This window comes from Manis pentadactyla, chromosome 5 (assembly GCF_030020395.1).
Source record: "Manis pentadactyla isolate mManPen7 chromosome 5, mManPen7.hap1, whole genome shotgun sequence".
Lineage (NCBI taxonomy): Eukaryota > Metazoa > Chordata > Mammalia > Pholidota > Manidae > Manis > Manis pentadactyla.
In genome coordinates, this window is record NC_080023.1 from 62,921,949 (window position 1) to 62,938,536 (window position 16,588).

Genomic DNA, 16,588 nt, shown 5'->3' on the forward strand with positions numbered 1-16,588 from the left:
CCACCTCCTGATTCCTGCTCCCCATCCCAAAGGGCAGAGGCCTTTAGGCAGGTGGACTTGTCCTTGAGCTCTGTCTGCCGCCCTGCCCCTCATTCAAGCTTGAGAACAGCTTCCCCCCACTCCATGACTATCAGCACAAAAGCACTGCGTGGGGTACAAAGTGGGAAACAAAAGCTCAGATTAGCCAGGAACGCTACAGGTGTGTGTGTGCTGTCTCCCCCACCCCCACCCCCATCACAGATCAGCCTGTGGGCCATTCATTCCATGCCTCAGGCATGCAGCTCTGGCTACGGGCTTCACCCCTACCCCTAGGCACTGCAGATGGAAATCCAGGCGTATTTCTGAGGAGCACAGTGTCATCTAGTGGCCTAACATGCCTGATCATTTGGTTGGTATCCCTCTGACAGCCTTCCTTTAGTTCCAGAAATCCACTCTCAGTCCAAAGTTTATGATCTGTTTCTCATTAAGAAGTGGCAGAGGGACCTTGAGGGAGGGGAAAGCACAGGAGTGAGGAGTGGGAGAGAGAAGTACAAAGACTGGAGATGTAGAATTTTAACTGTTTGCAGGCTGGCTTGGATCTGGAATTTCTCTGAAATTGCCTTTTAGCTGCTTACTGTCAGACCACGGTCACTGACTTTTCGCTGTCCTACAGAAATCTCACACAGTAGTCCTAAAGTCTTAAAGTACTTTAGAAGAGATCTTGAAAAGGCATGTAGTCCAGCCCCCCTCTTAAGAGGCTGGAATAACAGTATCAAAATGTGAAAGAGCCAGTGCTTGTTCATTGATCCATTCCTTTATCAAATATGTGTTAAGTACCTACTATGTCTCAGAGGATTCCTAGTTATTAAGGAGACATAGCTGAACAAGACATATAAAGCCCCTCATCCTGTAATATTTGTTTCCCAAGGTGTATTTCATGGAATAATCATCCATCAGATGGTCCTTAGAGAAAGTTTCTATGGGCAGATTAGCTTAGAAAACACAGTATGTTTTCATTTTAGAATATCACATGAATAATAGTTTATTAAAGACTCAAAGTCCTTTAGTAAATAAAATCGTCTAGCTTATTTAGCTTAGTATTTTCTAGATATATTTGATCATCTGAGGAATTAATGGTCTGTGAGTACACTTCAGGATATTATAAGAATGCATGGATCTGCCACTTCACATTTTATTGTATTTGCTTCAGATCTTAAACATTATGGATACAATTGAAGTCTCTTTCATACAGCCAGAGGGATATGATGTCATGCCAAGTAGTGGTAAGTGCTATGATGAAAATAAAGCAGAGTAGCACGCAGTGAGGGGAAAAGAGGTCCTCTTCAGTGAGTTCCAAGAAGCCCTCTCTTGAATAAAGGGCAAGAGGGAGCCCAGTAAAAACACCACATTAAGTAGAAACAGCTAGTGCAAAGGACCTGAGACCCTGACATGGGAATACACTTGAGGCGTTTGAGTTACAATATGGAGGCCATTGTGCTAGAGTGCAGTGAGCAAGAAAGACAGCAATAAAAAACAAGGTTGGAGCAGTAACCAGACCACAGTAAGAACTCTGACACTCAGCACAATGGTAAAGCTGCCTCTGCCTAGGCTGGAAGTTTCACAGGGATTGAAGACCTTCATTCCAGGTCCTTACCCACCTCTGAAAGTGCCATTTTGGAAGCATGGATGGCAAAGGTAATCAAAATGACTACTTCCAGAAAGTAGTGGGAGAACTGTTCCTAGAGGATCAGGTCAGGGTACTCCGTGGCATGGCATATGTCACTTGGTCATTTTCCCTAGTCAGCTTGGGAATTGGAATTCCAAAAAGACGGAGCCCCCCCTATCAAGAGGGAAGAGCACATTAAAGACCTCACATGACGTTCCACCTGAGGTTTGGTGCATTAAGTTTCCTTAGGCTACAGGATGGAACCCACTCTACGCTTCTCTGCCTTGCTACAGATAAGTACACCAGTGATTTCATATTTGTAGACAACCATCTCTATGATATGTTAGTGATAACCTTTCCCCCCTCACAGTGAGTTTTCAGTTAGCCCATCAGTTTATTCACTTTGATTTTTGTGTGTGTGTTCCTAAGTTAGATTTGAATTTTCCTTCAGTGAGAGACTACTAAAATTCTTCCCAGTAGGGAGAAGGATTAAGCAGCATCACCACCTGTATGGAATTGGTGAGCAAAACAGCCCTTATAGCATCTACTGTTCCTATTTCCCCCTTGAAGTATTAGCTCTGACTCTTCTGTTAGAGGAGATAACGGGAAGCATAAGTGGGTCATACGAGATTATCCTCAACTGAGCTATGTCATGTGCATTTTTAATACTGCCTCTTTATTTGCAGGGAAACTGGGAAGGGGGAATAAAATCTGGCAGTGACACACGCCATGCCATTGAGCTCCAGGACTGATTTCCCTAATCTAGCTGGCTCATGTTCCCTTCCTTTATCCTTGTCCCTCCCAGAAAGGTTGCTCCATTCAGTCAGTTGACTCTCTGATAGAGAAAAATTACATTCTTGAAGTAAGTTGCTATATTTTATAACACACCATATTTTCCCACATGGGATCTAGAAATATAATAATAGATCTGTGGATTTTAATGGTGTTTAAATGCCTATCTGTTTAAAAATGGAAAATCTTAGGCAAGAGCTCTTACTGATTTATTAGACAATAGTGAGTCACAAATGTTTGAACTAAGGAGGCTGCTCCTTGATTTTTTGGACGAATTCCTTTTTATATGCTGTCCCTTTCCAAAAATGCCAGGTGAAATATATTTTGAGTTTATAATTAAACTAATTATAAGTAGTTTTGAGGCAACTTTCTGGGGTGTGCCATGTGAGGATTGAGCACCATTCCCTCTTCCCTGGGCAGGATCTGAAAACCACCTGGAGAAGCTCATAAATGACAAGGTCTGACCCTCCTAAGCATATGAAGGAGGCTTTGCTCGGCTTTGGAAAGTCATCCACAGGGGATAGACTCCTGTGGTTAATTAAGACTTCTTATAAAGTCTCCCTCTCGCACCAGCTTTTTCTGACTCTAATTTCTATTTCTCTCATTCAGTTTTGTGTTTAGCTTCCCTGCCACAAACAAATTGTCTCTATTACATTTGATATTCCAGGAAGATTGCCAGGGCGCAACCCTTCCAATCCATACAAAGGAAAGATATCAACTAAAAACATACACATGCGCACGTAGTTCCCCTCACCCTTCCACATGCTGCATCCCTTACTAAGCTTTTCCTTTTAGTCCCAAACAGTCCAGGAAGACAAAAATTTCAGTCTCCATCATTCTTCCTCCTCTTCCTTTCTCCTTTCCTCTCCCATCTCTCTCATTTCTTGGCACATGCAGAATGCCATTTCCAGCATGTAGCAAATCACATCCATTTGCTGCCTGTGCCCAAAGGCCACATGACTTCCTCTCTGCTCCCCATTTCTCCCCTTGCATGCCTGTGTGATTAATTAGAGGCACATAGGTTACAGCGTTGGGCAATTACTCTTACTGGCGACACAACAGGGTGGCCAAGCAAGGCCTAAATATGGCCCTTGTCACCCACCCTCCCCCAAACCAAACATGCAGCACAAGAGTATATTTATAAGCTGGGTCCTGTGCCTGTGAGCCTACTACAAGCCTACTACACAGTAATGCCCCAGCGGTGCTCACTGCTTTGTCTCCCTTTCTTCCAGCTCCTCTACAAGTGACCTCTCCAACTATGACCATGCTTACCTGAGGCAGAGCCCTGACCAGTGCAGCTCCCAGGGAAGCATGGAGAGCCTGGAGCCCACTGGGGGCTACCCACCCTGCCATCTTTCCCCTGCCAAGTCCAGCAGCAGCATTGACCAGCTCAGCCACCTCCACAGCAAGAGAGATTCAGCTTACAGCTCCTTCTCCACCAGCTCTAGCATCCTGGAGTATCCACCCCCAGGCATCCCTGGCCGGGAGCGATCAAGCTCCCTGGACACCACTTCTCGAGGTGGCCTCCTAGAAGGGATGAGGCAGGCAGACATTCACTATGTCAAGACAGTCTATGATTCTCAGAGGGGCGTCTCAGCAGAGTACGAGGTGAACTCTTCAGCCCTGCTTCTCCAAGGTAGGGAGGCCCGAGCATCAGCAGATGATCAGGGCTATGAGAAACGGCATAATGTTCCTCGGTACAAGGGAGCACCAGCCCCACTGTGGAGTCGGCAGGGTTCCGGTGCCTTGGGGATTGTCACTTACCACTCGCCTGCTAAAGTCAATGCGCCCCTGCCCCCAGCTCGGAGTGATAGCTATGCAGCATTTCGACACCGAGAGCGGCCAAACTCTTGGTCTAGCCTTGATCAAAAACGGTTCTGCCGGCCTCAAGCAAACTCTGCAGCCTCCCTGAAATCTCCCTTCGTAGAGGAACAGCTGCATACTGTACCAGAGAAGAGTCCAGAGAATAGCCCCCCAGTGAAGCCCAAGCATAATTACACCCAGAAGCCTCAGCCTGGACAACCTCTGCTGCCCACTGGCATCTACTCAGTACCTTCCCTGGAGCCACACTTTGCCCAGGTGCCCCAGCCCTCCATGGGTAGCAATGGCACGCTGTACCCTGCCCTGGCCAAGGAGAATGGATATGCAGCTCCTCAGGGAACTTGTGACAAGATGGCTGCTCTTGATGAGAATGGGAACCAAAATGGATCTAGCAGGCCTGGGTTTGCCTTCTACCAGCCTCTAGAACATGACTCAGTGTCCCCAATAGAAAGGAAACCTGAAACTTCAGCCAGATGTGCTCCCCACAAAGTCTGTTTCCCATCAGTGCCTGAAAACGAGGATATCTCCCTGAAGAGACATCTCACAACTCTCCAGGGCAGCAGTCCACATGCCAGTGAGAGACCAAACACCCATAGCAACAGACCATATTCCGATTACCACAGCCTCCAATCCCCTCAGGCTCAGGCCTGGCAGGTGGGTGAGGACAAGAGATCTTCCAGGCCCTCAGAGCCTCGGGACAGTGATTTCTACCAAGACCACAACGCCAACCTCCGGCAGAGGCTGGAGAGAGAAGCCCTAGGCCAGAGCCTGTCAAGCAACTTTGGCAGGACCAAATCAGCCTTCTCTTCTCTCCAGAACATTCCTGAGAGTCTAAGAAGGCAAAACAGCCTGGAGCTAGGAGAGGGGGCAGAGGAGGGCTCCCTGGATGGCCTGCTCACCTATGCAGTCAACACCAAGGCAGAGGACTCTGGAAAGCAAGCTGTTCCTGATCACAGGAGCCATCTGGACAGGCCAGTTTCCTACCCAAGGCCTGAGGGGAGAACCAGTGCCTCCGCCTCTTTACACAGTACAGACCCACGGTATGAGGAGCCGCCCTCCCCACCCCACCAGCAGGCAACCAGTCTGAGCCGGAGGAGGCTCAGCTCAGGCTGTGCTCTAGTTCTGCAGGGCTTTCAGTACGGGAAGCCTCACTGCTCCGTGCTGGAGAAGGTTTCCAAGATTGAGCAGCGAGAGCAGGGCAACCAAACACCCCCGAGTGTGGGTAGCTCCAGTTATGGCCATAGCTACAGGGCCAGCAAGACGGCCCCAACTTCCAATACTTTGGGGAATGACTTGGAGGAGACAACAACCAATATCCGTTTTTCTGAGTCCACTGAACCCCTAGGCAATGGGGAGCAGCACTTCAAAAGCAGGGAGCCAAAGCTGGAAGAGGTTTGCTGGCAACCATGTGGTCAACAGCTGAGGAGGGGTACAGACGTTGGCCGAGGACCCCCACCCCGAGGCAGTGAGCCCCCAAGGCGGGACACTCACCTGCTCCGCAGCCAGAGCACCTTCCAGCTCTTCAGCGAGGCCGAGGAGGAGGCCATGTGGCAGGACGACAGGCCCGGCACGCCGGAATCGCCCGTGCTGGATGCCCCCTTCAGCCGCGCCTACCGGAACAGCATCAAGGATGCGCAGTGCCGCGTCCTGGGGGCCACCTCCTTTCGTCGCCGGGACCTTGAGCTGGGGGCGCCCGCTGCCTCGAGGCCCCGGCAGCCGCGGCCCACCTCAGCCCAGGGGGGGCTGCGGAGCCCGGAGGCACTAGCCGCCGCCTCCCCGCACACCCCACGTGAGCGGCACAGTGTGACCCCCGCCGAGGAAGACCCGGCCCGACCCGCGCTCCCTGCCGCGCGGAGAGGTCCGCGCCGGCGCCTGACCCCCGAGCAGAAGAAGCGCTCCTACTCAGAGCCGGAGAAGATGAACGAGGTGGGCGTCTCGGAGGAGGGCGCACCGGCACCCACGAGCCCGCAGAGGAAGGGGCTGCATTTCCCGGAGAACACAGTGGCCGACCGGCGCCGCATCTTCGAGCGCGAAGGCAAGGCCTGTTCCACGCTCAGCCTGTCGGGGCCCGAGCTGAAGCAGTTCCAGCAGAGCGCCCTGGCCGACTACGTTCAGCGCAAGACGGGCAGGCGGCCCTCCTCTGCCACAGGCTGCGGCCTCCCGGAGCCTGGGCGTGCCCAGGGCACCTCCCTCCAGGCCAACCCCATGCTTCCCGGAGGCCCCCGCCTCGCCTCGGCCTCCAGCCTCTGCTCGCTGTGGGAGCCGAGCCTGCAGCCCCGCAGGGAGGCCGCCATGCTTCTGGTCCCAGCCGGGGGTGAGGAGGAGCCCCCGCGGGCCCCCAGAGATCGCAGCAGCTCCTTTGCCGGCGGCCGCCACCTCAGAGAATGGCGACGTGGGGGACAAGCTCCAAAGGAGGTGCTCAGCGGAGCAAGCTGCGGGCTGAAGGGCACTCCGAGAGTGGACAGGACACCTGGGGAGCCTTCCTCGGGGGGTGCCGCGGCCAGGAGGGCCGGGAAGTCTATGTCAGCTGAGGACCTTCTGGAACGCTCGGACGTCCTGGCCGTCCCTGTCCACATGAGATCACGTTCATCTCCTGTCGCAGACAAGAAGTGCCAGGTAGGTGCAGCCAGTGGGTCCTAGGATTGGCCCTTCCATCCTAGAAGCTCTAATGCAGTCCCCTAACCCTTCTTCCCCACTTGAGTTTTCCTGTTACATGCAAGAGTAGCATTTGTTTTCATGAGGTGATTTCTTGATCAGTACCCCTATGATGCCTAAAGAGCTATAGAGATATGTATAGCTATCTACATAGCTGTATAGATACCTTATATAGATATATATGTGCATATGTATATTTCATTTTAGGAAGTTAACCACCTCTCAGTACAAGAATGCTTGGTTAGGAAAATCTAGGGATTATCTTTTTTGCTATTTTGGTGTTTCTTTTTTTTTTAATTTATGGAATAAAGGCTATGTCTCATTATTTTAAAGATTTTAGCTTAGCACCCTCTCTGTTTCTATTGGACTTCTACATTTACATATTAAGTAGCTATTGACTTTAATAGTTGTTGGTTTTTGAGTTTCTGGCCCTCTGCTAAGTATGTTTTACATTGTATCATTAGTCCTCAAAATCATCCTATGCAGTAGAGTACATTATCCACATCAAACCTTTATCTCACTTCCATCTGAGTTCTTTCTGTGCACTATGTGGTGAAATAGGAGAATTAGACTTTCATATTCTCACATAAAAGGATTTTCTAGTGTAAAGGCTCCAAACTATACAAAGATCATGAAGTGCTTTCCATTAAAAATTTCAGGCAGAGGTAGGAATAGAACCCAAGTACTGAGATGTCTGGAGTCGACTGATTTCCCTAATAGCCAATCCTCATGCTCCACTTGCACTGTTGATCAGTGGCCTGCTCCATGGTTTCCTTCCCACCTAAGGAGATACTAGGAATTCACATACATATTAGCATAGAGGACAAAACCCCTCCATGACCTCTTCTCAACTTCTGTTTTGCCCAGGAGAGAAGTCAGTCTTTTAGCAAGCATTTGTAGAGCATATGTTGTGTGAAAAGCACTCTATTGTAGGATTGAAGGAAACACAAAGGAAAACAGGGCCCCTGCCTTTCTGGACTTCACAACTGAGCAAGGAATATAAACTTACTAAGTAACTAACCTGACTAGTGAATGCTTTAGGAACGGTGACAGATAATATGCTGTGGAAGGGAAGTGGTTCATTCCAGCTGAAGGGATCTAAGAAAGCTTCTTTTGAGATGGGATTTGAACCAGACTCTGAAGGCTGGGCAGGATGTTGACAAAGGATGGGGGGGTCATGTGTGGGAGGCATTCTTTGGAGGAAACAGCATCAGACAAAGATTCGGCCATTACTACCAGAGAAGTTTATATGCTGTGCTGCTTCTGAAACACACATATACACATCCTTAAGAAAAGATATCACTCTCATCTAGATATTTTCTGTTCAGAAATATCTAGAAATATTTCCTCCCCAGTATAAGCTCCCACACACACACACACCAATCTATAAAAGCAATCCTCTATATGCCTTCACTAGCTGCCTTACTCCCCTCAGAATGAAGAATAGAGCTACTTACCACTAAAACAAGCATAAAATCCATGTATGTAAGATGCAACTTCAGCTAGTTTGAGGGACTTCAGTAATGTACTGCATAGCAATCCAAATATTTTCTTCACTCCTCTGCCCATGTTCTAAAAAAAATAGAAATGTTTAGGCAAAAACCAGATCATCTTCTGTTCTTTATTCCCCACTGGATGTCATTATTCCCTCTTGGGAGATGGGCTGGATGGCTATGAATGTTATTTTGCCTCCCCTGTCTTCCCCCCAATATTTTTCAAGCCTGGTAAATTGGGAAGTAGAGCTAAAACATAGGTGGTACAAAGAAGTGAAATGATTTCTCCAAATCTCAAATATATTATTTGAAAAATTTTTTAGAAAGACAACTAAAAACATTATTTCTAATCTCTTCAACAGACTTCCTTATTTAGATATTATTTAACTTGAGGAATATGATGCCAGATGGGGAAAATATTTCAAAATGAAATACTTGAGATGTGCTGCTTTGCTCCTACAAATTGTGAAAATAGGTTATCACCTCCTAAATTGTAATTGTGCCAGGACTGTGTTCTTAGCTTCCTTTTCTCATCCTCCCACCCAGAAACCAGACCTTGCGCCTGGTCCATGAGGAGGTCTGCTCCTGGCATCTTTTTCATACAGCCATCATCTATCTTATTTGTAGAACTAGTTAAAAAAAAAAAGAAAAAACTGGTCTCCACGTAATTATTGTGATTATTATTTCAAGATATTCTGGGTTTTTATTTGAAATAAATTCCAGGAAATTTACCATTATCATTAAGGTTTGGTGAAGGTGTTCAATAAGGATTTTTTTTCATCCCAGCTTTCGAGAAGTCTGAGAAATTAAGTGACCTTGTAGAGACTGTCTAAGTTAAACCCAAAGTATGGTGTCTATTTCTGGTGTTCACTCAGTCCATGGCATCCTGAACAAATGCTACTTGCTCCTGCCAGCCAGATGGTAATAGAGCCGGATTTTACAAGCCTTTGACAACAATTCAGCTCCTTTTCAAAAATCTATTAGGATGGTTTCTGCCTCTAAAACAAGGTCACTGTGAAAAATCAATTCCTCTGTTTATAAAAAGTGATCATTCTTAGGCCTGAACTAATGACTGCAGAAGGCTGCCACCACTTAGCCTGAGACTTGCTCAGATACTCAGCAGCCCTGGGCCTCTCCTTAGCCAGCTGTGCTCCTCTCTGAAACTTCTGGCCTCCCATTACCCCTCCTTTAATTTCTCTTCAGCTGAAAGATTTAACTACAGAATAAATGGATGTTAGTGATGGAGCTGAAGAGAACATCAGATTGTTGCCTATTTCCTCTTTCTATGAGACTTTGGAAAACTTAACCTTTTAAAAGTGGGTGGGCCCTACAAGGCTACAGAAAAATATCCAAACATTTCTGCCTTGGAGACAAAAATTGGCAGCTATTCATCACGTAGATCTACAATACAGCAGAAGCTTATAAAAAGAAACCTTTCAGAGAAATAAGACTCCCAGTTGGGAATTTATTTTCCAGATGCTAAGTCAGAGATTTCTCTGGTTCTTACTCTATTTTCAGAGACCTTGGTTCCTGATATATTAAACATTCACCATGTGATGACATGATAAACATCATTTAGTTGCTGAGGGAAATTGCTCAATGGGTTTCCCAGTGTTGGATATAGGCTTCATTCTGCAGGATGCAGCATGTGAATCATTTTAGCACCTCTCACCAAACACCCATTCAAACTTGTGCATAAATAACAATCAACTTCCACAGAATGTAAAGTTACAAATAGCTAATAATAACCAGCTGTGTAGTGTACTATGTTTGATAAGCATAAAAATCAATCCTTATATTTATGCAAAAAGGTAGATACTATTTGTGGATAAAATGAGAATTCCTGTGGCCAGGATTCTCACCTGGCCCTGGTTGACTAGCTCACTGCACACCTGTGGGCAATACATGGCTGTTGACTCTATATAAAAGAGCTCCACCCAGTGCTCTGAGCGTGACATGGTGACAGGGCTGCAAGGCTGCAGGAGAGCAGAGCAGAGGCTGGAGTGGTGGCAGCGCCAAGGACAGAGGCCCAGAGGACAGTTGTGCGGGACGACTGTGCAGAGAGGCCCAGAGGACGGCTGTGCGGGACGACTGTGCAGAGAGGCCCAGAGGACGGCTGTGCAGGATGACTGTGCAGAGAGGCCCAGAGGAGGGCTGTGCCGGACGACTGTGCAGAGAGGCCAAGAGGAGGGCTGTGCCAGACGACTGTGCAGAGAGGCCCAGAGGAGGGCTGTGCCGGACAACTATGCAGAGAGGCCCAGAGGACAGCTGTGTGGGACGGTTGTGCAGACAGAGGGGCCCAGAGGGCCACTGGCTTGCTGCATGCAGACTTGCCCTGAGTGAATGGGATTCTAGTGACTGACCTGCCACCTGGAAATAAAGTTGGGTATAACCCTTTCACCCCAAGCACATTTTGCTATCATTTTCTTTGGTCACACTGAATCCATAGCAAACTTGCCCAGGGCTGAAACCCATTGGCAAGGCAATTGGCATAGTCGGCAGGGTTCATTGTTGACCAAGGAAAAAGACAGGCTGCACTTACAGGAGAGGTGCTTCAGCGGGCTGCCCCTGTGAATGGGGAGACAGTGGATTGGCCCCCAATGGGTATGTGGTCTGAGGTGGCTTGCCTTCTAGAGGACTGGGCCCCACCCCAGGACTGGAGGCAAGTGGAGGTGACACCTGAGGCAGCAGGGGTGGCCCTTGGTATAATAAGTACATCCTTTGAGAAGCAGAGTGCCTGTGAGGCCGCAGGGACTGTGGGTTGGCTGCTTCTCACCGTATTAAAAAAGTCTACAGAGGAGACCCAAGAAATGGTAGCACAAGAACACGAGCTGCAAACTTCTGTGGATTCCCTAAGGGCGGAGATGGCATTGACGCGAGAGGAGGCAGCATGAGAGCACTGGCAGCAAGGTGCCATTGGAGGCAAGATGGCAGTGCTGCCAGGTGTTCTGAAGAAGGAAGAGGCCATCAAGGAAAAAGACAAACTCCTGGGAAGCACAGGCAGAGATGGCATGAGAACGTCAGCTGCGAAGCATTGAGCTGAAGGTAAGAGACCTTCTGAAGACTGAGCTGGCATTGTTGTGAGGCCCTGTAGCAGAGGAGGCACCTGGGGGAATGGAGAGAAAGGTGCCATCAGCCCCAGAAATGGAGGAGCTGGGGAAGGATGAAGGGGTGGTGCCAGAGGCACTGGCCCCTCCTGTATTGAAAGCACGCCCAGTGGTTGTAAAGGAAATAAAGACCCAGCAGCTGAAAGTCTCCCAAGTAGAGGAGCAGCTCCCTCCCCAGGTCGTAGAGCACTCTATGGTCCACCCCTATACTCAGGCTGAACCGGTGGCTGTGGGACTTCGGGGTGGATGGAATTGCTCTGTCGGGATCAGAGATGGGAAAGCTGTCTTCCCTGACAGTGCAGCCCACCTTGAGGCAGTGATCACAAAACGTGAGGTGACACGTACAGTAGCTGAAGCAACGAGAAGCCGTGAAGAAATAAGACCTGTTACTCACAGGAGGAATTTGAGGGGCTCCATGAGGATTACAAGGACCCAGATGTGGGTTGATTTGATACGGGCAGGAGTAGATGGAAGGAAATTAGATGGGAAGCCAAATAGGATCTTACTGGAGCTATGGCAACAACTGAAACCAGAGCAGCAGTTCCAGCCATTAAGACCAAAGAGGCAGAGGCCAGAGACAGAGCCACGAGTCCAGCCTGTGTGTCTGCAAGACTTTTTGCTGGAGAGGCTGGAGAACAATGTTCAAGCTTCCTTGTACAGGAACCATTGCAGAGGACTAAGGCCACATAGACTGAGAGGAGAGAATCCTGGAGGGGTGGAGTGTGGATAAAGAGTTCCTGTGGCCAGGATTCTCACCTGGCCCTGGTTGACTAGCTCACTGCACACCTGTGGGCAATACATGGCTGTTGACTCTATATAAAGAGCTCCACCCAGTACTCTGGGAGCAACATGGTGGCGGGGCTGCAAGGCTTCAGGAGAGCAGAGCAGAGGCTGGAGTGGTGGCAGCGCCGAGGACAGAGGCCCAGAGGATGGCTGTGTGGGATGACTGTGCAGAGAGGCCCAGAGGATGGCTGTGCTGGACGACTGTGCAGAGAGGCCCAGAGAATGGCTGTGTGGGACAGCTGTGCAGGCAGAGAGGCCCAGAGGACGGCTGTGCAGACAGAGGGACCCAGAGGCAGAGACCAGCTTGCTGCATACAGACTCGCTCTGAGTGAGTGGGATTCTAGTGACTGACCTGCCACCTGGAAATAAAGTTGGGTAATACCCTTTCACCCCAAGAATGTTTTGCTGTCAATTTGGTCACTCAACCCATAGCGAACTTGCCCCGAGGCTGAAAGCCATTAGCAAGACACTATTGTTATTTCACCATTACAGATAAGGTAAGGCAAACAAAGCACAGAAAGGTGAGAAATTTGCCCCAAGTAGTGGGAGTGAGGTTTTGACCCCATATTGTTTGATGCCAGTGTCTTCAAAGTCACTATATCATGCTGCCTCCCTGAATAAAAAATGCTGAGAAGGTTGAGGGAGGTGAGAGTTAAACATCTTACATTTGAAAACTTCAGGCAATGAGTTGGTTTCATTTTAATACTTATTGGTTATTATGTACTTTTAAATAACATTTTTTTTTTAGATAATTATTTTTTATTGAAGGGTAGTTGACGCACAGTATTACATTACATTAGTTTCAAGTGTACAACACAGTGATAAAACATTTATATACATAATTCTAGGTTCCAGCTATCACCCTACCAAGCTGTTACAATATCTTGACTATATTCCTTATGCTATACATTACATCCCGGTTACTTATTTATTTTACCATTGGAAGTCTGTCCTTTTTTTTTTTTTTTTGTGAGGGCATCTCTCATATTTATTGATCAAATGGTTGTTAACAACAATAAAATTCTGTATAGGGGAGTCAATGCTCAATGCACAATCATTAATCCACCCCAAGCCTAATTTTCGTCAGTCTCCAATCTTCTGAGGCATAACAAACAAGTTCTTACATGGAGAACAAATTCTTACATAATGAATAAGTTACATAGTGAACATTACAAGGGCAGTCATCACAGAAACTTTCGGTTTTGCTCATGCATTATGAACTATAAACAGTTCAAATATGAATACTCATTTGGTTTTTATACTTGATTTATATGTGGATACCACATTTCTCTCTTTATTATTATTTTTAATAAAATGCTGAAGTGGTAGGTAGATACAAGATAAAGGTAGAAAACATAGTTTAGTGTTGTAAGAGAGCAAATGTAGATGATCAGGTGTGTGCCTGTAGACTATGTGTTAATCCAAGCTAGACAAGGGCAATAAAACATCCACGTATGCAGAAGATTTCTCTCAGAACCGGGGTGGGGTGAGGTTCTAAGCCTCACCTCTGTTGATCCCCAATTTCTCACCTGATGACCCCCCTGCGACTGTGCCTGTCTTAGGTTATTCCTCCCTTGAGGAATCTTACCCGTCTCTGGCTAACCAGTCATCTTCCAGGGCCATCCAGGGAAATGTAAAGTTGGTAAGTGAGAGAGAAGCCTTATTGTTTGAAATGGTTAGCTTTTTATTTCTTTGCATATTTATGCCCTGTAGCTTCTATGCCCAGCATTTGTCTTGAGGTATCTTTACCACTTGGAAGAATTATGATACTCGGTAAATTTGATATGAGGCACGAATTCTATTTAAGGGTTGTAATTAGGAAGGAAGAAGAAAAGCTATAGAAGTAGCAGGCGGAAGAAAACATGGGAAGATTGATTATTTCTTTGACCTATCTTCTTGTAAAGTAACTTCAGCATGTATAGGTTTTAAGCTACTACTTAAATTGCGCACACACATTAACATAATAGGAGTATAGTTACATAACCAAAGCATATCTGTAATTACCAGCCATCTCCAGTGAAACCAAGAAAACCAGTTAGGCACCTTAGGCATTTGTGAAAACTTATCTATGATATGGTGGATATTGTCCAACTGAACTTCAACAGTCTGAGAGAAATCAGACAAATTAAAACAACCCATTCCTGGGCAATGTTCACATCCCATATGTTCTTTTAACAGTAAATAGTCTGTAGTCGTAAGATTTTGGAGCGCTACAATTTGCACTTCTCCTAATTCTTGGTTGAGTTCCAACAGTATAGATCCAGTCAAATTTGTTGTTTTATTTGTATGCACAGGCCAGCTTAGATATCTCCTTCCTCATTCCCATGGCAAGTCCAGGAGCTGGTGGGATGAGTGCATCTACAGCTGTAGCAGTGCGTGGATCTTTGTTGGGGTTTTTTGATGATCATCTTCTGGCATGAGTCTTCCAGAGAGTGCTGATGTTGGAAGTTCTCTTTCATATGGTATCTTAGTTCATTTTCGGGGTAGCCCAATTAGGCTTTGATCTTCTGTATAAACGCAAACAGACCCTTTGCCTACACTTTTATATGCCCTTTATACTCTTGTGTAGAACTCATTGGAGGTTACCACACAGGAACTGCCCTTTTTGTTTTGTTTTGTTTTGTTTTTGGTATCACTAATCTACACTTACATGACGAATATTATGTTTACTAGGCTCTCCCCTATACCAGGTCTCCCCTATAAACCCCTTTACAGTCACTGTCCATCAGCATAGCAAAATGTTGTAGAATCACTACTTGCCTTCTCTGTGTTGTACAGCCCTCCCTTTTCTCCTACCCCCCCATGCATGTTAATCTTAATACCCCCCTACTTCTCCTACCCCCTTATCCCTCCCTACCCACCCATCCTCCCCAGTCCCTTTCCCTTTGGTACCTGTTAGTCCATTCTTGAGTTCTGTGATTCTGGTGCTGTTTTGTTCCTTCAGTTTTTCCTTTGTTCTTATATCCACAGATAAGTGAGATCATTTGGTATTTCTCTTTCTCCGCTTGGCTTGTTTCACTGAGCATAATACCTTCCAGTTCCATCCATGTTGCTGCAAATGATTGGATTTGCCCTTTTCTTATGGCTGAGTAGTATTCCATTGTGTATATGTACCACATCTTCTTTATCCATTCATCTATTGATGGACATTTAGGTAGCTTCCAATTCTTGGCTATTGTAAATAGTGCTGCGATAAACATAGGGGTGCACTGATCTTTCTCATACTTGATTGCTGCATTCTTAGGGTAAATTCCTAGGAGTGCAATTCCTGGGTCAAATGGTAAGTTTGTTTTGAGCATTTTGATGTACCTCCATACTGCTTTCCACAATGGTTGAACTAACTTACATTCCCACCAGCAGTGTAGGAGGGTTCCCCTTTCTCCACAGCCTCGCCAACATTTGTTGTTGTTTGTCTTTTGGATGGCAGCCATCCTTACTGGTGTGAGGTGATACCTCACTGTAGTTTTAATTTGCATTTCTCTGATAATTAGCGATGTGGAGCATCTTTTCATGTGTCTGTTGGCCATCTGTATTTCTTTTTTGGAGAACTGTCTGTTCAGTTCCTCTGCCCATTTTTTAATTGGGTTATTTGTTTTTTGTTTGTTGAGGCGTGTGAGCTCTTTATATATTCTAGACGTCAAGCCTTTATCGGATGTGTCATTTTCAAATATATTCTCCCATACTGTAGGGTTCCTTTTTGTTCTATTGATGGTGTCTTTTGCTGTACAGAAGCTTTTCAGCTTAATATAGTCCCACTTACTCATTTTTGCTGTTGTTTTCCTTGCCCGGGGAGATATGTTCAAGAAGTCACTCATGTTTATGTCTAAGAGGTTTTTGCCTCTGTTTTCTTCCAAGAGTTTAATGGTTTCATGACTTACATTCAGGTCTTCGATCCATTTTGAGTTTCCTTATGTATATGGGGTTAGACAATGGTCCAGTTTCATTCTCCTACATGTAGCTGTCCAGTTTTGCCAGCACAACCTGTTGAAGAGACTGTCATTTCGCCATTGTATGTCCATGGCTCCTTTATCAAATATTAATTGACCATATATGTCTGGGTTAATGTCTGGATTCTCTAGTCTGTTCCATTGGTCTGTGGCTCTGCTCTTGTGCCAGTACCAAATTGTCTTGATTACTATGGCTTTATAGTAGAGCTTGAAGTTGGGGAGTGAGATCCCCCCTACTTTATTCTTCTTTCTCAGGATTGCTTTGGCTATTCGGGGTCTTTGATGTTTCCATATGAATTTTTGAATTATTTGTTCCAGTTCATTGAAGAATGTTGCTGGTAGTTT

At 46.6% G+C, this 16,588-nt stretch overlaps 1 protein-coding gene across 14 annotated transcripts in view; it reads left to right on the plus strand.

Moving 5' to 3' along the window:
* Window positions 1-16,588, plus strand: part of SHROOM3 (shroom family member 3) — a 185,424-nt gene that overhangs the window by 140,050 nt on the left and 28,786 nt on the right. For all 14 annotated transcript variants that reach the window (XM_036896794.2, XM_036896793.2, XM_057502349.1 and 11 more), the window contains one exon: window positions 3,670-6,874. In XM_036896794.2, coding sequence (XP_036752689.2) covers window positions 3,670-6,874 — 3,205 coding nt within the window. The remainder of the gene's footprint in view (window positions 1-3,669; window positions 6,875-16,588) is intronic.